The 25447-nt window shown below is 46.2% G+C and overlaps 1 protein-coding gene across 1 annotated transcript in view; it reads right to left on the bottom strand.

Annotated features, from left to right (window-relative positions):
• PARP4 (poly(ADP-ribose) polymerase family member 4) overlaps positions 1 to 25447 on the bottom strand; it is a 91927-nt gene that overhangs the window by 43372 nt on the left and 23108 nt on the right. Inside the window, exons 9-17 of the mRNA XM_008259954.4 lie at positions 24698 to 24871; positions 20288 to 20448; positions 16744 to 16881; positions 14005 to 14100; positions 12526 to 12709; positions 12159 to 12315; positions 8635 to 8759; positions 5941 to 6072; positions 2954 to 3040 (exon numbers count right to left, since the gene is read on the bottom strand). Coding sequence (XP_008258176.3) covers positions 2954 to 3040; positions 5941 to 6072; positions 8635 to 8759; positions 12159 to 12315; positions 12526 to 12709; positions 14005 to 14100; positions 16744 to 16881; positions 20288 to 20448; positions 24698 to 24871 — 1254 coding nt within the window. The remainder of the gene's footprint in view (positions 1 to 2953; positions 3041 to 5940; positions 6073 to 8634; positions 8760 to 12158; positions 12316 to 12525; positions 12710 to 14004; positions 14101 to 16743; positions 16882 to 20287; positions 20449 to 24697; positions 24872 to 25447) is intronic.

Here is a 25447-nt window from a genome sequence, read left to right as displayed (position 1 = left end):
CAAAGATCTATTTCTAACCCAGGTCCCTGCTAATGCACTTGGGAAGACAGCAGATGATGGTCCAAGTGCTTGGGCCCTGCCACCCATGTGGGAGACCTGGGTGGAGTTTTAGGCTCCTGGCCCCAGCCTGGTCTTGGGTCAGACACTTCATCCACTTGGGAAGTGAACCAGTAGGTGGAAGATTCTCTCTCTCTCTCTCTCTCTCTCCCCCTCTCTTTCTTTCTGCCTTTCAGGTAAAGTTAATATTTTTTTAAATGAAGAAGAAAATAAGCCTGTGGATGAGATATGTGTTCTTTTGTTAATGTTGGTAACCAGAAAGCAAAGAAGCTGGACTTGTCACAGGGTCCTGTGGAAATGCCTCCCTGAGTGATGCTTTGGTGAAAACTGGGCAAGTTGTTAGGTAAGCTCAGTTCTAGGAAAAATAGAAATATACAAGTGTATTTCAAATAGTTTACAGAATTAAAAGCATGAATTTATGTGTTTTTTAAAATTCATGTATTTATATATTCGAAAGGTATAGCAACAGAGAGAGAAGGAAAGACAGAGGAAGAGAGAAAAGAGAGAGATCTTCATCCACTGCTTAATTCCCCAAATGCCACAACAGCCAGGGCTGCGCAGGGCTGAAGTCAGGAACCAGGAACTCCACCTGGGTCTCCTACATGGGTAGCAGAGACCCAAGCCCTTGGGCCTCATCTGCTGCCTTCCCAGGCACATTACAGGAAGGTGGGTCAGAAGCGCAGTAGCCAGAATTCAAACTGGCCCTCTGATATGGGATGCTGGCATTGCAACAGGTGACTTAACCCATTATGCCACCATGCTAGCCCAGCAATATGAATTAATTTTGATGCAAAAAGTTTTTTTCAAAAGTGGAAAATGTATATTATGAAAAAATATTCATAGATTCTAAATTTAGTTTTTTGCAACAAAATAAACTCCTATCTTTAATTTTTTTTTTATTTGAGAAATAAAGAGAGACAGAGAGAGAACTCATCTGCTGGTTCACTCCCTACGTGTTCATAATGACCAGGACTGGGCTGTGTTGAAGCTGGGAGACAGGAACCCAAACCGGGTCTCCCCTGTGGTGGCAGGACCCCAACTTACTTGAGCCATTACCTACTGCCTCCCACTGTCTTTATTAGCAAGAAGCTGGAATTAGGAGCCAGAGCTGGGATTTGAGCCCAGGCACTCCAACATGGGATGTGGGTATCCTAACCAGCAGCGTAACTGCCAGGTCAAAGCCCGCCCCTAGATTCATTTTTTTAATAATATTTATTTATTTATTTGAAAGTCAGAGTTACACAGAGAGAGGAGAGGCAGAGAGAGAGAGAGAGGTCTTCCATCTGATGGTTCACTCCTCAGATGGCCACAACGGCTTGAGCTGTGCCGATCCGAAGCCAGGAGCCAGATCCTTCTTCCGGGTCTCCCACATGGGTGCAGGGGCCCAAGGACTTGGACCATCTTCTACTGCTTTCCCAGGCCACAGCAGAGAGCTGGATCGGAAGAGGAGCAGCTGGGACTAGAACTGGCACCCGGCCAGGGCGTTAACCCTCTGTGCCACAGCGCCGGCCCCAACTCATTTCTTTTTTTTGTGTGTGTGTGTTTTCTACTTTTTATTTTTAAAGATTTTATTTGAGAGGTAAAGTTATAGACATAGAATGGGAGAGACAGAGAGAAAGGACTTCCATCCAATGGTTCACTCCCCAAATAGCCGCAATGGCTGGATCTAGGCTGATCCGAAGTCAGGAGGCAAGAGCTTCTTTGGGGTCTCTCACATAGGTGCAGGGGCCCAAGCACTTGGGCAATCGTCTATTCTTTCCCAAGCTATAGCAGAGAGCTGTATTGGAAAAGGAGCAGCTGGGACACAAACCAGCACCCATATGGGATGCTAGTGCTGCAGGCATAGGCTAAGCTAGCCCCTTGGTATGTTTTTTGTTTATCTATTTATCTTATTTATTTGAAAGGCAGGGCAAGAACGAGAGAGAGAGAGAGAGAGAGAGAATCTTCCATCTGCTGGTTCACTCCCCAGATGCCCTCTGCCCTCAACAGCTAATGCAGACCAGGCTGAAGCTAGGAGCCAGGAACTCCATCTAGGTCTCCATGTGAGTGTTAGGGACCCAAGTACTTGAGCCATCACCTGCTGCCTCCCAGGTTGTGCAACAGCACGAAGCTGGATTGGAAGCAGAAGCAGGACTCGGTCCCAGGACATTCTGAGATGGGATGTGGGTAAATCTATTGCACAATACCTACCCCTAACTTCAAACTTTCGATTCTATTTTTCTGTGAATTTTTTTGAGATAGCATTGTATTACACTCTTTTATCAGAAAAGTAAAATGATGCACCCCAAATGTTTTTTATTTTATTTGACAGGTAGAGTTACAGACAGTGAGAGAGAGAGAGACAGAGAGAAAGGTCTTCCTTCCCTTGGTTCACCCCCCAGATGGCCGCTATGGCTGGGGTTGCACCAATCTAAAGCCAGGAGCCAGGTGCTTCCTCCGGGTCCCCAACGTGGGTGCAGGGGCCCAGGTACTTGGGCCATCCTCCACTGCCCTCCCAGGTCACAGCAGAGAGCTGGCCTGGAAGAGGAGCAACCGGGACTAGAACCGGTACCCATAGGGGATGCCAGCACCATAGGCGGAGGATTAACCAAGTGAGCCATGGCGCCAGCCCCAAATGTTTTCATTTTGTCCTCACTTCTGGGACACTGGGTTCCCAGTGAGAGGGACTGCTTTTCCTGCTAGTCCAGTAACACTGACCCCAGTCCCTCCCTTACTGAGTCAATCAAATGGATCTGACCTGCTTGGCCTCCCTTGCTCAGAGCAACTAAAACCCTGGGGCCTAAAATAGCATAAATGATCTTGCTCTCTCATATGGATTTCACATTTCAAAACCGTTCCCAACTCTTTTCCCCTTTCTCATAAACAGGCTGACTGCTGGGTGAGTGTCAAGGCATACCGGAGCATCCTGGTCCATCAGGTACGCGCCGTGGCCTTCGCTGATGGCCTCTCGGTATTCGCGCTGGGCTTCTTCCTTCTCTTTAATCTGGAAAAGATATTTGTTTATTTATTTAAGAGAGGACAAAGAGAAAACCCCCAACTGTTAGGCCTGGACCAGGGCAAAAACAGGAGCCAGGAATTCGATCTATGTCTCTGTCACACAAATAGGACTCAACTACTTGAGCCATCCCTGCTGCCTCCCGTGGTGTGCATTAGCAGGAAGCTGGAATCCTGAGTGCAGCTGGGACTTGAACCAGGCACTGTGATACAGGATGCAAGTGTCCCGTATGAAGTGGCATATTAATTGCTGCTCCCAAAGTTTATTTTAAATTTAATAATCTTTTAATTACTTCCAACTGTATGCTAATCCTTAAAGACTAAATCAACTCTAATTCCTTTGGTATACTTTTTCTTAGAAACTTACTACAATAGCTTTCATTACAGCTAAACTGTTTCTCTTTTTTAAATTTTTCCTTATTCGTTTTTATTTATTTGAAAGGCAGAAAAAGAGAAAACTTTCATCTGCTGGCTCACTCCCCAAGGCCAGGTTGGAGCCAGGAACTGAGAACTCCACCATGTCTCTCATGTGGGTGGCAGGGACCCAGGTACTTCATACAACATCAATTGCTGCCTCCCAGGGTGCATATTAGCAGGAAGCTAGAAATGGGAGTGAGGTTAGGACTCAAACCAGGCACTCCAATACGGGATGCGGGAGTCCTGACTGGTATTTTTTTTAAAAACGATTTATTTATTTATTTGAAAGGCAGTTACAAGCAGAGAGAGAGAGAGAGAGAGAGAGAGAGAGAGAGAGATCTTCCATCTGCAAGTTCACTCCCCAAATGATTGCAATGGCTAGGGATGGGCCGATCCCAAACCAGGAGCCAGGAGCTTCTACCAGATCTCCCAAGTGAATAAGGGGCCCAAGTACTTGGGCCATCTTCCACTGCTTTCCCAGGCATATTATCAGGGAGCTGGGTCAGAAGTGGAGCAGCTGAGACTTGAACCAGTGCCCATATGGGCTGCTGGCACTGGAAGTGGCGGCTTTATCTGCTATGCCACAGTGCTGGCCCCCTTATTGGCATTTTAATGGTTGTAGTACATGCCTGCCCCAGCTTGACTTTTTTTTTCAGATTTATTTATTTGATTTTTAAAAAAATTATTTGCAGGTAGAGTTATAGACAGTGAGAGAGAGACACAGAGAAAGGTCTTCCGTCTGTTGGTTCACTCCCCAAATGGCTGCTATGGCTGGTGCTGCACTGATCCGAAGCCAGAAGCCAGGTGCCTACTCCTGGTCTTCCAAGCAGGTGCAGGGACCCAAGCACCTGGGCCATCCTCCACTGCTCTCCTGGGCCACAGCAGAGAGCTGGACTAGAAGAGGAGCAACAGGGACTAGAACCGGTGCCCATATGGGTTGCCGGCGCCGCAGGTGGAGGATTAACCTAGTGAGCCATGGTGCCAGCCCCTGGCATTTTTTTTTTAAAGACTTATTTATTTAGTCCGGCGCCGCAGCTCACTAGGCTAATCCTCCACCTTGCGGCGCCGGCACACTGGGTTCTAGTCCCAGTCAGGGCGTCGGATTCTGTCCCGGTTGCCCCTCTTCCAGGCCAGCTCTCTGCTGTGGCCCGGGAGTGCAGTGGAGGATGGCCCAAGTGCTTGGGCCCTGCACCCCCTGGGAGACCAGGAGAAGCACCTGGCTTCTGCCATCGGATCAGTGCGGTGCGCCGGCCGCAGCGCGCCGGCTGCGGCGGCCATTGGAGGGTGAACCAACGGCAAAGGAAGACCTTCCTCTCTGTCTCTCTCTTTCACTGTCCACTCTGCCTGTCAAAAAATTTAAAAAAAGAAAAGATAAAGACTTATTTATTTATTTATTTTAAAGGCAGTTACAGGCAGAGAGAGAGAGAGAGGGAGAGAGAGAGAGACAGACAGAATTATCTTCCATCCACTGGCTCACTCCTCAAATGACTGCAATGGCTGGGGCTGAGCTGATCCAAAACCAGGAGCCAGGAGCTTCTTCCAGGTCTCCCAAGTGAATGAGGGGCCCAAGTACTTGGGCCATCTTCCACTGCTTTCTCAGGCATATTAGCAGGAAGCTAGATCAGAAGTGGAGCAACTGAGACTTGAACCAGTGCCCACATGGGATGCTGGCACTGGAGGTGGTGGCTTTATCTGCTATGCCACAGTGCTGGCTCCCTAACTGGCATTTTAATGGTTGTAATACATGCCTGCTCCAGCTTGACTTTGTTTTTTTTTTTTTTTTCAGATTTATTTATTTGAAAGTCAGAGTTACAGAGAGAGAGAAAGCAAGAGTGAGAGATTTTTCCATCCACTCGTTCATTCCCCAAAAGGCTGCAACCAGGTGGAAGCCAGGAGCCAGGAACTCCATTCTGGTCTCCCATGTGGGTTGAAGGGGTCTAAGTACTTGGGCCATCTTCTGCTGCTTTCCAAGGTGCTTTCCAAGCAGGGAACTGGACTGGAAGTGGAGCAGCCAGGTCCTGAATTGGAGCTCATATAGGATGCTGGCACCCATATGGGATGCCGGCACTGTAGGCGGTGGCTTTACCTGCTACGCCACAGAGCCATCCCTCTCCCTCACAGCTTAACTTTTACAGCAGGGGCTGGAAAATAGATTTTTGCAAACATACATAAGGGATTCACCAATTTCCCAATGCACCTGTTTTAAACTTCTGATACTGAAATCACCTTTTTGTGAAGTACCTAAGCACAGAATTTGCAAGACACTGACAGCTTAAGACTGGACAGAAACCAGCTAAGCAGGGAGAGATGTTGGAGTATAGGCTAATTGTGTGAGAGCTGGTTCTTCCAAGAATATTTTTGTTTTAGGAAAAGACTGATCCCGGCCTTGTAGCCAGCAGGACTCTGGAACAAAGATTTGGGGAACTGGGAAACCAGAAGCCAAGGGCAGTCACAGAGCATTTGCCCCCTTACCTCTCCTACTATGTGCTTCCCGTTGATGAATGCTTCAAAGCCACACACCGCTGCTTTGTCGTCCAAAGGAAAGATATATTTTGCCTCAATGGGCACATGACTCTGATTAGTGTATGTCTGAAAAACAACAACCTGACGAAGAGAAAAACCCACACACTGGTGAGACTCCGAACAACACAGAAGTGATTGCACATATTTGTTTTACATTCCTTACATTTTTAGCATGTCCCGTGAACTCCCAGCCCTGGTTTCAGCCGCCACGCACCCCCGCATGGAGGTGCAGACCCGAGGTGCTCTGGCCAAAGGCACTGGCTGCACATGCAGGAGCTCGTGCCCACTGGTGGAAGTCTCAGCAACACTTCCAACAGCCCCGTGCATGCTGTGGGCTGTGATTCCTCCTGTCAGGTGGCCCAGAAACTACTCAGGTGCTCCTGGACTTATCACGGGGTCACATCCAGGAGTAGGGAGTGTCCAGCCCGTAGGCTGCATAACGCCCATGAAATCATTTGGTCTGGCCCTGCCAAGGCAGCCACAGGTGGGACTTGATATTCAGTAAATCTATAGTGGGTGAATTATTTTTTCCCCAAAAATTGATTTATTTATTTGAAAGTCAGTGCTGGCCCCAACAGGCAAATTCTTTTTTTTTTTTTGTAGTATTGTATTGTATTTATTTATTTTTATAGAAATCGTTTACTTAATAAATATAAATTTTATAGGTACAACTTTTGGGTTATAGCAGTTCTTCCCCCTATACCCGTCCCCCCGCCCCCAAACTGTCCCATCTCCTACTCCCTCTCCCATCCCATTCTTCATTAAGATCAATTTTTAATTATCTTTATATACAGAAGGTCAACTCTATACTGAGTAAAGATTTCAACAGTTTGTACCCACACAGACACACAAAGTATAAAGTACTGTTTGAAGACTAGTTTTACCATTAATTCTCATAGTACAACTCATTAAGGACAGAGGTCCTATATGGGAAGCAAGTGCACAGTGACTCCTGTTGTTGATTTAACAATTGACACTCTTATTAATGACGTCAGTGATCACCCGAGGCTCTTGTCATGAGCTGCAAAGGCTACGGAAGCCTCTTGAGTCCACAAACTCTGACATTATTTAGACAGGGCCCTAATCAAAGTGGAAGTTCTCTCCACCATTCAGAGAAAGGTACCTCCTTCTTTGATGGCCTGTTCTTTCCACTGGGATCTCACTCACAGAGATCTTTCATGTAGAGTCATTCTTTGCAACAGGCAGATTCTTAAGTTGATAATTTTGCATAGGCCACAATTTATAAATATCCAAATGGCCCTTGGCAGAAAAAAAGGATTCCCACCCCTGCAACCCATGGTAAATTAAAAATATCCTAAGTAGAAAATGCACGTAACACGCTCGCTGCACATCCCGGCTCAGCCACACAGTGCACTGCGCTTTTACCCAAGCCAGGATTGGACTGCACGGCGCCAGCCGGGAAAGATCCCAATTCTAAATTCCACACAGGGTTTCTACTGATCATTAAAAGTCAAACTTTCATAAAGTGGAGAAATTCCAAGTTGAGCCATCCTAATCAAGACTGTGTGCATTCCACCCCTACCTGCTCTGCCCCGGTCACCGTTCAGGGTCTTGGTATCCCCTCTCTGAAATGTCTCTGGGGCTTTGCCCCCTCTAAGCAACACGCTGGGGTCTTTTCTCATCCCGCTCCACATCTCTTCTTGCCATGATTCTTCCAGAAGCAAGTCCTTTCCCATTCCTATCTTGCCAGTTCATCTTTCTGTATTTGATGCTGTGATGTGGCCCCAGACATCCCCTTTGGGCCGAGGCTTCTTGGAGTGTGGCCTGCTGAGCTCCTGCCCAGAAGTCATCCTGGCGAAGCATACACTGCCTCCTCCTCCCACCCCAGAACAGCCATATGCAGCGACTAGGACTGTGGAGGACAAAGGCTGACCCCTTGCTTCAGTCTGTATCATCTCTGTCCCCCGAGGTCACCAACGACTCTGCTGTGCCGTGTCCCACTCTTCACCTCCCCCTGCAAGCCCCACCTCTTACAACACTCCCGTACAGGTGTTGCTTTCCTGTGTCACTTCTCAACAAGCCTCCTGTCAACACAGGACTGCCCCTTCTGCCCTCTGCCAGACATCTCCCAGAGGCTTCCAACTGGCTCAGAGCAAGGCGGCACATCCCATGCCCTGACTCGAGCCTCCCCCTCGCTCTCCGCCCCCTCCCGCTCTCCCCCTTCCCGCTGCTCTGCCACAGTGGCCTCCTTGATGTCGCTCCCACCTCAGGGCTTTGTCCACACCATTCCCTCTGCCTGGAATGAGTGTCCCCGGAAGTCCACTCGATTTACCTCTCACTCCCTTCACGTCTGTAATCAGATGTCACCTTCCCAGTGAGGCCTTCCTTGGCTGTCCTGTTTGCACCTTCAAACCCCGCCTTCCCGGGCAGCTCCTACACTCCCTGCATTGACTTCTCTCTTTGGCATCCATCACCATCTATCCTGTTAGGTATTTTACTCATTTATCATGTCTATGGGTATGCTCCATGGGGGCAGCCCCTCCCATGTACTGCCCAGCAAATCACAGTGGGCCAAATGGATTTTAGAGATGCATATGGTTGGTTTAGCTCATGCAACGGCAATCAGATTCTTATGATGTACACCTATTTGGTTGAAGCACCATAAAACCACAGAGAACTTACCTGGGCTACAAAGTCTATTATTCTGCCCTTGATGTGAACATTCTCAAGAGGAATCAAATTCCCAGAGGTATCCTGAAGACCAGCCTGGGTGTTGCTGGAAGCTTGGGTGTCTGGCAACTGATAATCTGTGTGTTGGAAATGTCAGTGTTAGCTTTCATTTTCACTTTATCTTATTTATTTACTTATTTTCATTTTATTTGAGAGACAGAGAGACAGTCCAAGATCTTCCATCTACTGGTTCACTGCCTGCAATGGCCAGCCCTGCGCCAGGTGGGAGCCAGGAGTCAGGAACTCAATCCAGGTCTCCATTATGGATGGCAGGAACCCAACCACTGGAGCACCATCACTGCTTCCCGGGGTCTGCATTAGCTGGAAGCTGACATTAGGAGCCAGAGCTGGTTATTGAACCTGGGTACTCTGCTATGGACGCAAGTGTCTTAACAAGCATTTTGAGTGCTAGGCCAAATGTCCAAGCCAAAAGTTAAATTAAACACAAACAAAAACACAGAGTCTTCAGACTCTCTCAATGAGTTAGCGGAAGCATTCATTTGGCTGGCTGCACTCCCTAGTTATAATAGTGAATTAATCAGTCACTATTATTTATCATGCCACAAAAGTATTTTGGAGCAATATGAAACCTTCTAGATATTCAATCCAAGGAAGGCTAAATCAAACTTCTACTGTAGTATTTGGAAAAACAGTCCCATCATATAATAAGTGCTATAAAGATATGATATGATTAGATACATAAACACACTGTCTTTTTTTTTAAAGATTCATTTAATTTATTTAATTGAAAGAGTTACACAGAAAGGAGAGGCAGAAAGAGAGAGAGAGAGAGGTCTTCCATCCATCGGTTCACTCCCCAGTTGGCTGCAATGGCTGGAACTGCGTCGATCCAAAGCCAGGAGCCAGGAGCTTCTTCTGGTCTCCCATGCAGGTGCAGGGGCCTAAAGCCTTAGACCATTTTGTACTGTTTTCCCAGGCCATAGCAGAGAGCTGGATTGGAAGTGGAGCAGCCGGGACTTAAACTGGTGCCCGTATGGGATGCCAGCACTACAGGTAGCAGCTTTACCAGTTATGCCACAGCGCCAACCCCAAAAATACACTGTCTTGCCAGCTACTTCTTTTAATGATTTCCAGAGAAAAAACTGGAGTAGGTTTTTGAACAGACATGAACTCACACATTTCTAATAAAAAGAATTTGACCACAGTCCGAAAGTTCATGAGTCTTATACTCCTGTTAATCCATACTATAAAAGCTTGGGACCCTTGGCCAGCGCTGTGGCTCACTTGGCTAATCCTCCGCCTGCGGCAGCAGCACCACAGGTTCTGGTCATGGTTGGGGTGCCGGATTCTGTCCTGGTTGCCCCTCTTCCAGTCCAGCTCTCTGCTGTGGCCCGGGAAGGCAGTGGGGGATGGCCCAAGTCCTTGGGCCCTGCACCCGCATGGGAGACCAGGAGGAAGCACCTGGCTCCTGGCTTTGGATCAGTGCAGCGCGCTGGCCGTAGCAGACATTTGAGGGCGTGAACCAACGGAAGGAAGACCTTTCTCTCTGTCTCTGTCTCTCTCTCTCTCTCACTGTCTAATTCTGTCTGTAAAAATAAATAAATAAATAAATAAATAAAATAAAAAACTTGAGACCCTGATTTTCTGAGAAGCTGTCATCCCCTCATACACACGTACTGCTGGTAACACACAGCCACACATCACAATCCATGGGACCCCTTCACTTTTCCTGTTGAGTTCCCATGGCAACACTGATGCAGACAATGCTCTCATCTCCATCTGGGAGAAGGCAAAGCTCAGAGAGTTCATGCGATCTGTTCAAGATGGCACAGCCTACAAAGTGGTAGGGTTCACCCACAAACCCTAACTTGATTCTTTTTTTTTTTTTGACAGGCAGAGTGGACAGTGAGAGAGAGAGACAGAGAGAAAGGTCTTCCTTTGCCGTTGGTTCACCCTCCAATGGCCGCCACGGCTGACGCGCTGCGGCCGGCACACCATGCTGGTGCCCCGACCGGGACTAGAACCCGGTGTGCCGGTGCCGCAAGGCGGAGGATTAGCCTACTGAGCTGCGGCGCCGGCCCTAACTTGATTCTAAAGCTGTGCAGACTGGGTTTTCTGTCCTCCCTGCTTCACTGGGATGTGGTCTGAGTTTGTCCCCCAAAAGGTTTTGCGCTGGGAGCTTGGCCCCTGGTGTAGTGATTCTGGGAGGTCGTGGAGCCCTTCAACATGGTGCCCAGTGGGAGGTCACTGCTCTCAGAAAGGACTAAAGTAGCTCTTGTGGGAGTGCTGAGCTCTCTCTAGAGCAGGCTATTAAGAGTGAACCCAGGGGCTGGCGCTGTGGTGTAGTGTGTTAAGCTGCTGCCTGTGGCTCTGGCATCCCATATGGGCACCAGTTGGAATCCCAGCTGCTCCACTTCTGATCCAGCCCCCTGCTAATGCACCTGGGGAAGCAACGGAAGATGGCCCAAGTGTTTGGGCCCCTGATACCCATGTGGGGGACACAGAAGAAGCTTCTGGCTCCTGACTTCAGCCTGGCCCACCCCTGGCCACAGTAGCTATTTGGGGAGTGAACCAGCAGATGGAAGATCTCTCTCTCTCTCTCTCTCTCTCTCTGTAACTCTGCCTTTCAAATAAAATAAATAAATCTTAATAAACAAACAAACAAACTGACTCACTGTCTGACTCCCTGTTTCGAGGTGTAATTGCTCACACAGGCTCCCACCATGATGCTGTTAGGCCTCCCGCTGAGGAAGAACCGATGGGACCACCCAACCTTGGATATTAGCCCCCACACGGTGAGCCAAATAAACTTCCTTTCTTTATGAAGTTAGCCTGCCTTAGGAATTTCACTATCGCAACAAAAAATGGCCTAATCCACATCTCCCTGGTAAACTTCTTGTACTGGGACATTTCAGAATAGCTCCATGGGTTTTAGGATTGGCTATGCTCTGAGGAGAATGAGTTCAACTTGGGTGTATTAACAAAACAACACAAAATTTTGAGATCACTCAACCTTTCTCACACATGCTGGTTTCTCCACGTCCAAAACAAAAAATAAAATGAAAAAATGTGTGTATGGGGTCATAGAAATCCTTGCCAAGAGTGAATATAAGTTTCATTGAAAACACAATATTTGGGGGCTGGTGCTGTGGCGCAGTGGGTTAATGCCCTGGCCTGAAATGCCAGCATCCCATATGGGTGCCGGTTCTAGTCCCAGCTGCTCCTCTTCCCATCCAGCTCTCTGCTATGGCCTGGGAAAGCAGTAGAAGATGACCCAACTCCTTGGGTCCCTGCACCCACGTGGGAGACCTGGAGAAAGCTCCTGGCTCCTGGCTTTGGATCAGCTCAGATCCTGCTGCTGCGGCCATCTGGGGAGTGAACCAGCGGATGGAAGTCCTCTCTCTCTGTGTCTACCTCTCTCTATAACTCTGTCTTTCAAATAAATAAAACAATAAATCTTTTTTTAAAAAAGAAAACACAATATTTGAGTTCTTTATATCATAAAATTGTCTTACCTTCAGCCTTTGAAATGCTTGAAAACATAGGTCTGTATTCCTCTAACTCAGTATTTTCAGGAGGGTGAAATTTCTTTACTTGGTCCCCAGGCAGGCAAAACTTAATAATATATTTCATTTTAATCTGATTAGTTTTATATACCACAAATTCATCATCCTAGAGTGAAAGGAAAGAATCGGGGTTAGAAACAACGGCGATAATCCCAAACCTTCATCAGCGGATGTTCTCCGAAGAGCAGATTATCGGATTTGCTGATTCATTTGGCAGATGTACAATTAATCGTTTTAATGTTAAGCAGAAGCAAAACTTGAGGCTGTGCTTTGGGCACCCAGGACCCTCTTTGTCTATTTCTTGATAGAAAAATACCTCAAAATCTGTGTTGAGAGAGGCTGTTCGTGAGACTCCATGAACACTGTGGTAGCCGTGTGGGGCTTCGGTCAAGGACAAGTCCTTCTTGTGGAATTCTATGCATTCCCCGAGGGCCACATCACACACAACCAGGACCCTGGTGCCCTCCGTCTCTCCGGGGTGGGAGTATTTAATACTTGCACTGCGTGTGAAAAGGAAATAAGCAGACTTATAACTTACAGCTATGGGTCAGTAGCATTTTATTGCAGACCAATCACCCCTCTTCTGAAATCCCAAATCTGAAGTGCTCTAAAGTCCAAAACAGTTCTGAGTGTTGCATGACACCAGAATGGAAAATTCCACACCAGGCCTCAAGCACTGGGTTGCAGTCAAAACACAGGTGCATTGAACATGCATGCAATTACCTGCAGGCTAGGTGTGCAGGGTGTATGTGAAACATAAATTAATGAATCTACGTGTAGGTGTGGGTCCCATCCCCAACCTTTCCCATTATGGATATACAAATATTCCAAAAGTTGCAAAAATTGGAAATCTGAAACACTTCTGATCCCATGCATTTAGGATAAGGGACCCTCAGTTGGTATGGTTGAAAAAACATCCCCAGAAGACTATTCCAAAACTTACCGCTATTGAGATATCTACAAATATCCAACTTAGAACTTCATTACGAACTTATTTATTTTAAAAGTTTAGATGGCAAACGTATATGTGGCCCTTGGTTGTGCCAGGTCATGTGCTCCAAGCACTTGTTCTCAGGGAGAGATGAATTCTACTGCTCCTGCCAGTCTTTGCTAGATTCTAAAATGTACACAGTTTGCCGCAGTGAGCACCAGAGTGGGGAAGAGAAGCAAAGCATTCATTAGGAAAAGAGCACCAGAATGCCAGAAGAGAAGAAAAAAACATTCATTAAGAAAAAGCAGCTTTGATTCCCTGCACTAAAGGAAGCCAAGCTGCTCAAACTTACAGAGGACTTCCATTGTATTAAAAGCATCTGAATGGCACACTGTTTTTAAAAATATAGCATCTAAATATTTTTACTTTGCAACATTTTGTACAAAGGAAAGAGCATTTATGATACAAATGTTTAAAGAATAGCAATTAGGGGAGAGGTTGTGGACTGCAAAAGTGAAGATGTTCTGCCCTCGTCCTAAGTGAGCTGCGTGAGCTGAGGCAAGGCGCTCTGGCCGCCCGCAGCGTTCCTGTTTCTGTTCTGTGACAGAGCAAACTAAGAGGACTGACCTGGGGCACTGTTGTAACGATCCTGGGAGAAACCATGTGTGCAGTCACTAGGACGAGTTCAAACATAACTTCCCCAAATAGTCACCTCGAAGGATGCTTCTATAGGAGATCGGGAAAACTGGTTGCTTTCAACGATGTGTTTCTTGGGTCAGAAATTCCCTCCCCAAGGAAAGGCAGGGGAAGACGAGAGCAAAGCCCTCAGAGACAATTTCTTGGTTCAGGACAGAACAGACTAACCTGAGGGAATCGCTGAAATAAATGCCACTCCCAAGATTTCCGGCGTCTGTTCTGTGCACGCCACGACCTTCAACCACTTTGGGTAAAAGCAACCCCCTAAAAAGAAAAGGGTATTACAACGATTTACCAGAAAAAAAAAGGAGCTTCTTATTAAGGCTTGTAATAATAGAGAGATGGTGGTTGTTTAAAAAGCATCACCCACATCAAAGTACCTGGGTTTCACACCTACTTCTAGTTCCTGACTCCAGCTTCCTGCTAATGGAGACCATGGGGGATAGTGGTAATGACTCAAATGACTGGCTTCCTGCCACCCGCATCTGAGACCTGGACTGGGTTTCTGTCCCCTGGCTCCAATCCCAGCCCAGCCGCAATTGCTGTGGGCATTTGAATTGGGAACCAGCAGATGGGAGCTCTTTCTGTATGTCTGCCTGCCTCTCAAATAAATGAATAAATTTAAAATATTTGGAAGATATGTTTATTTTGGCACAAAAATTGAAATCCATGCATAATTTCTTCATAATTTGCATTTCCCATAAACTTTTTGAAAATCCCTCAAAGTGTTAGAGTTTTTCTTGCAGAAGTAAAAGCTACTTTTATCATATCCTATATCCTCTCTGCTTTTGAGTTTATTATATTCATTTTCTTCTGAGTTTTCGATACATATTTATTCTGTTCAATCATCTATGCATCCCCTCACTGTTTTAATTAATATGGTTTTATAATACTTTTAATGTCTGATCAGTTAATTTTTTCATTATTATTCATCTTTAGAATTATCCTGGTGATGTCAAAATTTTTTTAGAGATTTATTTTATTTATTTGAAAGGTGGAGTTACAGAGAGAAATAGGGAGAGGTCCTCCATCCTCTGCTTCATTCCCCAAATGGCTGCAACAGCAAGAGCTGGGCAAGGCTGAAGCCAGGAGCTAGGAGCTTCCTCTGCATCTCTCACATGGATGCAGAGGTCCAAGCACTCCAGTGCTTTCCTGTGCACATTAGCAGGGAACTGGATTGGAAGTGGAGCAGCCAGGACTTGAACCAGTGCCAATATGGGATGTTGGCATTGCAGGTGGCTGCTTAAGCTGCTATACCACAGTGACAGCCCCATCAAAATTTTTAAAAATATATGCTATAAAAGCAGCTTTAAATTTCTTCCTTCTTTTTTAAAGGTTGATTTATTTACTTGAAAGGTGGAGAGACAGAGAGGGAAGGACAAACAGAGATCTTCCATTTGCTGGCTTACTCCCCAAATGGCTGTAATAACCAGGTTAGGGCCAGGCAGATGCCAAGAGCCAAAAACTTCATCCTTGGGCAAGGGCCCAAGCACTTAGCCCACGATCCACGACATTTCTAGGCTCATTAGTAGGAAGCTGGATCAGAAGCAGGGCAGCCAGGACACAAACCAGCACTCTGATATGGGATGCTGGTGTTGCAAGTGGCAGTTTAAACTGCTGTGCCACGATGCAGGCAGCTTTTAATTTCTTTAAAAACATCTTGTTACTGGGGCCAGTGTTGTGGCATAATGGATAAAACTGCCGCCTGTGACGCATCCCATGTGGGCAACAGTTCAAGTCCTAGTTGCTCCATTTCCTATCCAGCTCCCTGCTAATGCACCTGGGAAAGCAGCAGAGAATGTTCCAAGTGCTTGGGCCCCTACACCCACATGGGAGACCTGGAAGAAGCTTCTGGTTTGTGGCTTTGGATTGGCCTAGCTCTTGCTGTTGCAGCCATTTGGGGAGTGAACCAGTGGATGGAAGACCTCTATATCTCTCCCTTCTCGCTGTAATTCTGCCTTTCAAATAAATAAATAGATATTTTTTTAAAAATAAAAACATCTTGTTGGTACTTTCATTGTTACAGCACCGAATGTATAAATTAGTTTGAGGAAAATTAAGACATCCTTCTGATTAATGCAAATATCTTTTGGGTTCATCAACAGCAGGTTTTTTTTCTTAATATTTATTTATTTGAAAGGCAGAGTGACAGAGAGAGGGGTAGCCAGAGGGAGAGGAATAGACAGAGACCTCCCATCTGCCAGTTTGCTCCCCAAATGCCTCCAACAGCCAGGCTGGACCAGCCTAAAGCAGGGAACTTAATCAGGGTCTCCCACATGGGTGGCAGGAACCCAAGTATTTACACCATCATCTGCTGACTCCCAGGTGTATCAGCAGTAAGCCGGATCAGAACAGCATGGGGCGCTAGGACCCTGATGTGGGCATGCTAAGCAATAGCAGTTCCAAGTTTTTCCCAGGTGGATCTTGCATTTTCTTATTAAATACTTAATTAAAGGACCAAATTTAATCAGGCTTTCCCCTGTCCCCATGAGCTCAGTTTCAGCATTAATGTTAAGTGGTTATTCAAAGTCAACAGAAAACTAGAGTTATGTTTTGAATTAGTAACCCACGTTATATGGGTAGTTTAATTTCTAGATCTGTCTCTTTAAATATTGGGCTATCCCCAAACTAGATACACATGAAGAGCCATGAAATGTTGAATCATTTGTCTTCATATGATACAGTGTTCCAGTAACAATGCATACCCAGGTAACACATTTTTTAAAAAATAAAAAATACATAATTAAAAAATAAAAATACATAATTTAAATTGTATGTTTAATGATGAGGCATATAATTTCCTCTAGAATGCAGTAAGTTGGCAGATTTTACCTGAGAAGACCCATGCCGTATAGAAAAAACTAGAGAGAAAAGGAAAGCATTTCTCATTTGTGAGGCTGCTCTTACCGGGACAGGATCCCTACAAGGTTCCGTACAGGAGATCCGTGCAACAGGAGCCTCACGTTGCCAAGTGTGCTCTGAAACTCTGTGGTTTCATTCACTTTGCCAACTCTAAATATCTGCAAGATGTTCACTGGGCTTTTCCTGTAAGAAGCAGAAGAAAGACCTTGAGATTACATAATTGGAAGCAAAAGACACACAAAATATCATTATTAACCATTGAATTCCTGAAACGGCCCAAATGTCCACTGTCAGAAAACTAATTCCATGACCCATAACACAATACATCCTGGAAATGGTTTACTTTTTTAATTTTTTTTTTTTTTTTAAGATTTGTTTTATTGCCAGCGCCACGGCTCACTAGGCTAATCCTCCGCCTGCGGCGCCGGCACACCGGGTTCTAGTCCTGGTCGGGGCGCCGGATTCTGTCCCGGTTGCCCCTCTTCCAGGCCAGCTCTCTGCTGTGGCCAGGGAGTGCAGTGGAAATGGCCCAAGTCCTTGGGCCCTGCACCCCATGGGAGACCAGGAGAAGCACCTGGCTCCTGCCTTCGGATCAGCGCGATGCGCCGGCCGCAGCGCACCGGCCACAGCGGCCACTGGAGGGTGTATCAACAGCAAAGGAAGACCTTTCTCTCTGTCTCTCTCTCACTGTCCACTCTGCCTGTCAAAAAAAAAAAAAAAAAAAAAAAACAACTCTTAGAAGTTCTGATTTGAAGGGAAAAAAATTGTTTTATTGATTTGAAAGGCAGAGTTACAGAGAGAGAAAGAGAAAGAGAGAGAGAAAGAGATCTTCTACCCAATGGTTCATTCCCCAAAGGCCACCAACAGCCGGGGCTGGTCCAGACCAAAACCAGGAGCCAGGAGCTTCCTCTGGGTCTCCCAGATGGATACAGGGGTCCAAGCACTTGGGCCATCCTCCGCTGTTTTCCCAGCACATTGGCAGGGAGCTGGACTGAAACTGGAGCAGTTGGGACTTGAACCAGCACCCATATTAGATGTTGGCGACGCAGGTGCAGGTTTTATCTGCTATGCCACAATACCAACCCCCAGTTTACTTTTTAAAAAAGTTTTATTTATTTATTTGAAAGGTAGAGTTACAGAGAGGGAGAGAGACACACACAGAGAGACAGAGAGATCTTCCATCTGCTGGTTCACTCTCCAGATGATCACTACTGCTGGGGTTGGGCTGGGCAGAAGCCAGGAGTCAGGAGCTTCACCCAGGAGCCCAGGCTCCAGAGCAACTTGCGCTGCTTCCCCAGGTGCATTAGCAAGGAGCTGGGTCACAAGTGGGGCAGCTGGGACAAGAAGCAATGCTCATACAGGATGCCAGTGTCACAGGTGGTGGCTTAGTCTGCGGTGCCAGAAGCTGGCCCCTGCACTTGATTTAATCTTTCTTGTATTTTGTTCATCACAGCCCTGGGAGCCATAGGCTATGCTGTGAACTCATTTTTATTTTACAGCCTAGGTGTAGTACGTTATACTATCTAGATTAGTGTACATGCACTCTAAGACGTTCACAGAACAATGAAATTGCCTAATGACACATTTCATATGAATGTATTCCTATCATTAAGCAACCATTTGAGTGTATAGTTTCACTTAAATGTAAAAGGGTCAGGGCCGGTGCTATGGTGTAGCAGGTAGAGCTGCTGCCTGCAGTAATGGCATCCCATATAGGCACCGGTTCTAGTCCTGGCTGCTCTACTTCCAATCCAGCTCTCTGCTATGGCCTGGGAAAGTAGTAGAAGATGGCCCAAATCCTTGGGTCCCTGCACCCATGTGGGAGACCCGGAAGAAGCTCCTGGCTCCCGGCTTCGGATCGGTGCAGCTTGGGCCGTTGCAGCCAATTGAGGAGTGAACTAGTGGATGGAAGCCCTCTGTCTTTCTCTCTCCCTCCCTCTCTCTCTCTCTCTCTCTGCCTCTCCTTCTCTCTCTGTGTAACTCTTTCAAATAAATAAATAAATCTTTTTTAAAAAAAGAAAAATGTACATTATCAAAAAGCTCTGTATGGATTTCAAATTGTTTCTTCACCCAAATAAACCTATCATTTAATTCCATTTTCCACAAACTTTCGGAAGACCCCTAATACACACATACACAGTGAAAACAGATTGAACGGGTTCATTCATTCAACAGACATCATCTGTGCCAAACATTCAGACATGAGAAATAAAATAACATGGTCTCTGGTTTCCTGAAACATACATTCTAATGAGACAGACAAAAATTAAGATGGTGCTAAACACCTTACTTTAAGTGCTACCCAGGAAACCAACCAGGTCTGAGAAAGGGTGATTGAGTAAGGCCTCCCTTTGGAGATGAGATTTACTGGAATATGGCATAATATAATGCATATTTTACGACAGAGCTGGCTGCTGTGGGAAGATGGGTTGGATAGGGCAGCAGTGGAAAAGAACATCTGGAAAGATGTTGTAGCAGAGAGGATGGGATGGCATGGTCTGGACTAACAACACAGTAAGCAGCAAGATGCTGAGGGCTGAAGGCATCGGGCAGCAGAACTGACACGTGATGTGAAGAGGAGGGAGCGGGAACCCACAGTGGCTCTGGGTGGGCGACTGCTGTGGTCTGCATACTAGTCTGGGAGTTCCTCCAGAGGCCCATGTGTTACAGGCTTGGGCCCCAAAGTGGTGAGCGAATGATGGGACCAGGGTAGAATTATCACAGTGTGTGGAGGTGGGGTGGGGGGCTGGCGGGAAGTGATTCGACTAAATTAGGTTGTGAGGGTGGAGCCCCCAGGACTCCATAATCATAGACCACCACACACTCCTGGGGATGCCCTGGGCCACCTCAAGATTTAGCCGGCAAGAAAGCCACCCATCAGGTGCTAAACCAATGAGGTGGCACCATTTGGGGTGATGTTAACTATTTTTACATATTTTCTAAACATTCAGCCAAGAACAGCAACTTTGTCATTAAAAAAGTCAACATGAAGAAATTGTTATTGGCGAAATGAAACGGAGAGAATCTGGTTTTTTGTTTTGTTTTGTTTTGTTTTGTTTTGTTTTGCCAGGCAGTTAGACAGTGAGAGAGACAGAGAGAAAGGTCTTCCTTCCGTTGGTTCACTCCCCTAATGGCTGTTAGGGCCGGCGCTGCACCAATCTGAAGCCAGGAGCCGGGTATTTCCTCCCAGTCTCCCATGTGAGTGCAGGGCCCAAGCACTTGGGCAATCCTCCTCTGCCCTCTTGGGCCACAGCAGAAAGCTGGACTGGAAGAGGAGCAACTGGGACTAGTACCCGGTGCCCCAACCGGGACTAGAACCCCGGGGTGCTGGCGCCGCAGATGGCAGATTGGTCAAGTGAGCCACGGCGCTGGCCAAGCGTCTAAGTTTTCACAGCAGCACCATTACCACTGCCTCCCACTAGCAGGAAGCGGGAGTCAGGAGCTGAAGCCCGGTATCCGCCCCAGGCACTCCAATGTAGGCTGCGGATGCCTTAACCAGCATCCAAGTTACAAGGCTGAACCCTTTTTTAACAGCACCTCAAAGGGCAACACATCATCGCAGCTCCTGAGGTACTTCCTTTAGGCTTACCTGCGGCTGCTCTGCAGTATCTCTTTTTTAATCTTAAAAAATTCTTCAGTATTCTGTTCAACGTACTCAATTTTGCATCTCAAAGCTCGGTATTTGGCAAGAGATGGTGGGTTGGGTTTGGACAAATTAGTTTCACAGACATTAACCATGTCCCTTATTAGCTGTAGGCGGAAGTGATATACAGACATTAGACTCAGCACCTATCAAAATGTCTATTTATATCACATTAACATTTTTCTCAAAAGGAATGGGAAAACCAGTTTTTTCACCAAAGCTTTGGATCAATATTTTCTATTAGTGGTGTATTAAGGTTAACAAAGTTGGTTCTCTGATCACACAATGCACGGTGATAGCAATATGTATCTCTCTTTTTTTTTTTTTTTTTTTTTTTGACAGGCAGAGTGGACAGAGAGAGAGAGAGAGAGACAGAGAGAAAGGTCTTCCTTTGCCGTTAGTTCAACCTCCAATGGCCGCCAAGCTGATTCGATGGCAGGAGCCAGTTACTTATCCTGGTCTCCCAAGGGGTGCAGGGCCCAAGCACTTGGGCCATCCTCCACTGCACTCCCTGGCCACAGCAGAGAGCTGGCCTGGAAGATGGTTCATTTATTTTTTTTTAAGTTTTTTTTTTTATTTGAAAGGCAGAGTGACAGAGAGAGGGAGAGACAGAGAGAGAAAAATATCTTCCATCAGCTGGTTCAGTTCCCAGATGGCTGCAACAGCCAGGCTAGGCCTGGAACCTGGAACTCCACTCAGGTCTCCCACACGGGTGACAGGGGCCCAAACACTTGGGCCATCTTCTGCAGCTTCCCAGGAGCATTAGTAAGGAGCTGCATCAGAAGTGGAGCAGTTGGGCCTTTTTTTAAAAAAAAAAAAGATTTATTTATTTGACAGGCAAATTTACAAAGAGAGGGGGAGAGACAGAGAGAGGGAGAGAGAGATCTTCTATCCTCTGGCTCACTCAGCAAATGGCCACAACAGCTGGGGCTGGGACAGGCTGAAGCCAGGAACCTGGAATACCACCTGGGTCTCCCACATGGGTGCAAGGACCCAAGGTCTTAGGCTGTTTTCTGCTGCTTTCCCGGACGCATTAGCAAGGAGCTAGATTGGAAGTGGAGCATCCTGGACTTGAACCAGTGGTGCCCATGTGGGATACTGGTGTTGCAGGTGTACCAATGCTCTAATATGGGAGGAGGGATCCCAAACAGTGAATTAATCCTCTGTACCACAATGCTGACCGCTACATCATTCATTTAATCCTTACTGTAATAGCGGAGGAGGGCTTATTATCCTCATTATACAAAGGGTATTCAAAAAGTTCATGGAAAATAACATGCAATGAAAAAACTATGCACAGATTCAAAAAAAATTTTGGCACAAAAATAAAGTTCAATTTTTTAAATCCATTTTCCATGAATTTCTTGAAGAAATGTCATACAGATAAGGAGAGTGAGACTTTGAGAAGTTAAATCAGTTGCTTAAGATCCCACAGTGTGGGGCCGGCACTGTGGTGCAGCGGGTTAATGACCTGGCCTGAAGAGCTGGCATCCCATATGGGCACCAGTTCTAAGACCCGGCTGCTCCACTTCCAATCCAGCTCTCTGCTATGGCCTGGGAAAATAGTGGAAGATGGCCCACGTCCTTGGGCCCCTGTACCTGTGTGGGAGACCTGGAAGAAACTCCTGGCTCCTGGCTTCAGATTGGCGCAGCTCCAGCCATTTTTGCCAATTTAGGAGTGAACCATCGGATGGAAGACTTCTCTCCCTCTCTCTGCCTCTTCTCTCTCTGTGTAACTCTGACTTTCAAATAAATAAATAAATCTTTAAAAAAGTGTTTATCTTTAAAAAATTAAAATTAAAAAAAGATCCCACAGTGAGGAGTGGATAGTGAGTAAATGGGATCTTAGGATCAGTAGACTTCAAGTCCAATTCAGCTTAAAAAAAGTTCACTGAGTGTGTTCTGCACTCCAGGAGTGTAGTCTTGAGCCAGACCACATGGAGCCACTGGGACACGAAGCAGAGCCCACGTGGGATGCCGGCATTACAGGTTGCGGCTTTTCTCACTATGTGACAACACTGTCCCCCCTTCTCAAAGATTTATTTTATTTATTTGGAAAGCAGAGGGAGAGGGAAAGGGTGGACCAGAGATTTCTCTGAGTACGTATTTTTACCATAATTTTGACTTCTGAATCACGTAGATATTTTTGTCTATTCGAAATGTAAGTTCCAATTAAGAACTATCTGGAAGAGTTGGCATTGTAGTGCAGCAGGTTAAACCACCACTTGCAATGGGAACATCCTGTATCAGAAGGCCAGTCTGAGTCCCAGCTACTCTGCTTCTGATCCAGCTCCCTGCTAACGCACCTGGCAAAGCAGCAGAAGACAGCCCAAGTACTTGGGCCCCTGTCACCCATGAAGGAGACCAGGATGAAGTTGTTTTGTTAATTAATTAATTAATTAATTTTTAAGGAATACAAATTTCATATGTACAACTTTAGGAATATAGTTATTCTCCCCATGATATCTGCCCTCCCACCTATACTCTCACCCCTCCTTCACCTCCTCCCTCTCCCCTTCTCAGTCCCATTTTCCATTAAAATTCATTTTCAAAAACTTTGTACACAGAAGACCAACTCTATACTAAGTAAAGATTTCAACAATTTGCAGACACACACATATACACACAAACACAAACTGTTTGAGAATAAGTATCACATTCAACTCTCAGACTACAACGCATTGAGGACAGAGGTCCTGCATGGGGAGTTAGTGTACAGTGACTCCTGTTGTTAATTTAACGAGTGTTAATTGTTATGTATGACATCAATGACCACCTGAGGCTCTTGACATGACTAGGCTCTGCTCTAGACTATGGAAGCCTTTTGAATCCACAAACTCCATCAGAATTTAGATAAGGCCATTAGTGAAGTGGAAGTTCTGTCCTCCCTTTGGAGAAAAGTACTTCCTTCTTTGATGGCCACTTCTTCAGGATGGAGTTCTAGGCTTCTGTTTTCAGCCTGGCCCAGACTCGGTGGTTGTGGCCATCTGGGGATCAGTGGATGGAAGATCTCTCTTTCTCCATCTCTCTGAGTCACTCTGCCTTTCAAATAAATACATAAACAAACATTTAAAAATGTATTTGGCTGATCTGCGTACTTTCCCTCTCAGCAAATGTGCTCATGAGATTCTACATCTCATGGAACTTCACACTTGGAAGGGCCTTGTATCTCCTCTCATTTACTGGTTCTTCACTAACTTTGATGCTTCTGGGGATTCGTTCAAGGCTAACATTTCCCCCGAACACTCACCATTCCACAGATGCCCCTGAAGGTTGGTCTGCATCTCCCATTTTGTCCCAGTCCTGCCCAAACAGAGGCAACTCAGACTTGAGTGGGAAGTCAGCCTCGTCTGAGGCAGGAGTGGCCGCTGCAGCCACTTCCTCTTAGCCAACAGAGCCTTCTGCCTCCTCCCAGCTCGGAGGAGATGGCCCATTTCGGAAGAGGCGGTCATTCTGCTCCCCTCACGTGTGACTGGCTCAAGGAAGCTCAGGAGACTCAATTCTGCCCTGAGAAGTAGGTGTCTGCTGGAGACTTGCCCTCTGAGACACAAAAGCAAGTATTCCAGATGGGCTGCTGGGACTACTACAGCTCCACGCTGGAACTGAGGGAGGCAGGCTGGGAGGGGAGGAGCTGCTTTATAGGAAGAGCCATGAGATGGAAAGCACAGATACCCTGATGATACCACTGGCAAACAGGCATCATCTTCAGGGGACTGGGCCATCAGCCACCCCACACCTGGGCTTGTAATTGTCTAGGACCACTGATGTCCTCATTGTTTAAGCCATGACCTGGAAATTATGTTCACAACATGGTGATTCTAAACATATTTCTGCACATGTTTAGAAACATACTTTAGAAAACTTCCCTAAAGACCCAGAACATTTTAGAATGGTTCAACTATTTTTGATCATAGCCCTGAAGATGACTGTTGTGCTTTGGTGTTAAGATTTATTTATTTATTTATTTGAAAGGCAGAGTTACAAAGAGAGAGAGAGAGAGAGAGAGAGAGAGAGAGAGAGAGGTCTTCCATCTGCTGGTTCACTCCCCAAATGGCCACAATGCCTGGAGCTGGGCCAATCTGAAGGCAGGAGCCAGGAGCTTCTTCCGGGTCTCCCATGTGGATGCAGGAGCCCAAGGACTTGGGCCACCTTCTACTGCTTTCCCAGGTGCATCATCAGGGAGCTGGATCGGAAGTGGAGAGGCTGGGACTCGAACTGGTGACCATATGGGATGCTTGAATTGCAGGCAGCAGTTTTTCCCTCTTGGCCACAGCGCTGGCCCCATTCATCAGGTTTTTAAGGACCACCCTCCACCCAAACATATTTTGAATTAAATTTCCTATTTCAGAATTTTACCTGGCAGAGGTCCTCTTCTTTAGCTAACAGTTTCAGATTCACTTCTTCAGTGGCTGGGCCTTTGTGAGGTATTAATCTGTAGAACTCAGCCATCAGCTTTTGCAATTGCTCTGCTGTTTCTCCATTTTTCAGTGCTGACTTTGCTAGAAGGAGAATTCCCTCTGCCTTGCTCACCTTTAAAGAGATCAAATATGCTTATTAAAAATTAAATGTAGCTCATACATGAATGAGCATGTATAACAATATCAAAAATAATTGTTGGGCACAGCACAATTATCCATGGTTTACTGTTAGCTGCATGAACTGAATGAGGATGTTGCTTGGAAATACATCTCATTTGTGAGGATGATGCCAGGAGGATTCCTCCAAAACTGGGCTCAGATGACGTACAAGAAAGAACCTCCATGCACTTGTATCCATATGTGCACAAGGGTACTTCAAAAAGTTCATGGAAGAGTGGAATTAAAAGGTACGCTTATTTGGGGCAAACAATTTTTTTGGAAATCTATGCCTAGTTTTTCCAGGAAGGTTTTGAAGAGCCCTCATATGCACACACAGAGAAAGAGATATTAACACAACTGGAGGAGACTTGCTTTTCCCATGTGGAAAGATGCCCGCATCAAGGCAGGAACAAGACCCCTGGATCGTGTTTCTCATTGCACAAGTGCTTCATGCTTGTTGCCCTGGGGAACTGTTCTCCCCAAAATAAATGAATTTAAACCTATAGAGAAAAACTGTACTATTTCCACA

The sequence above is a fragment of the Oryctolagus cuniculus genome, chromosome 9 (genome assembly GCF_964237555.1).
Source record: "Oryctolagus cuniculus chromosome 9, mOryCun1.1, whole genome shotgun sequence".
Lineage (NCBI taxonomy): Eukaryota > Metazoa > Chordata > Mammalia > Lagomorpha > Leporidae > Oryctolagus > Oryctolagus cuniculus.
Note: the sequence above shows the minus strand (reverse complement) of the source record. Positions and strands in the feature narration are given on the sequence as shown.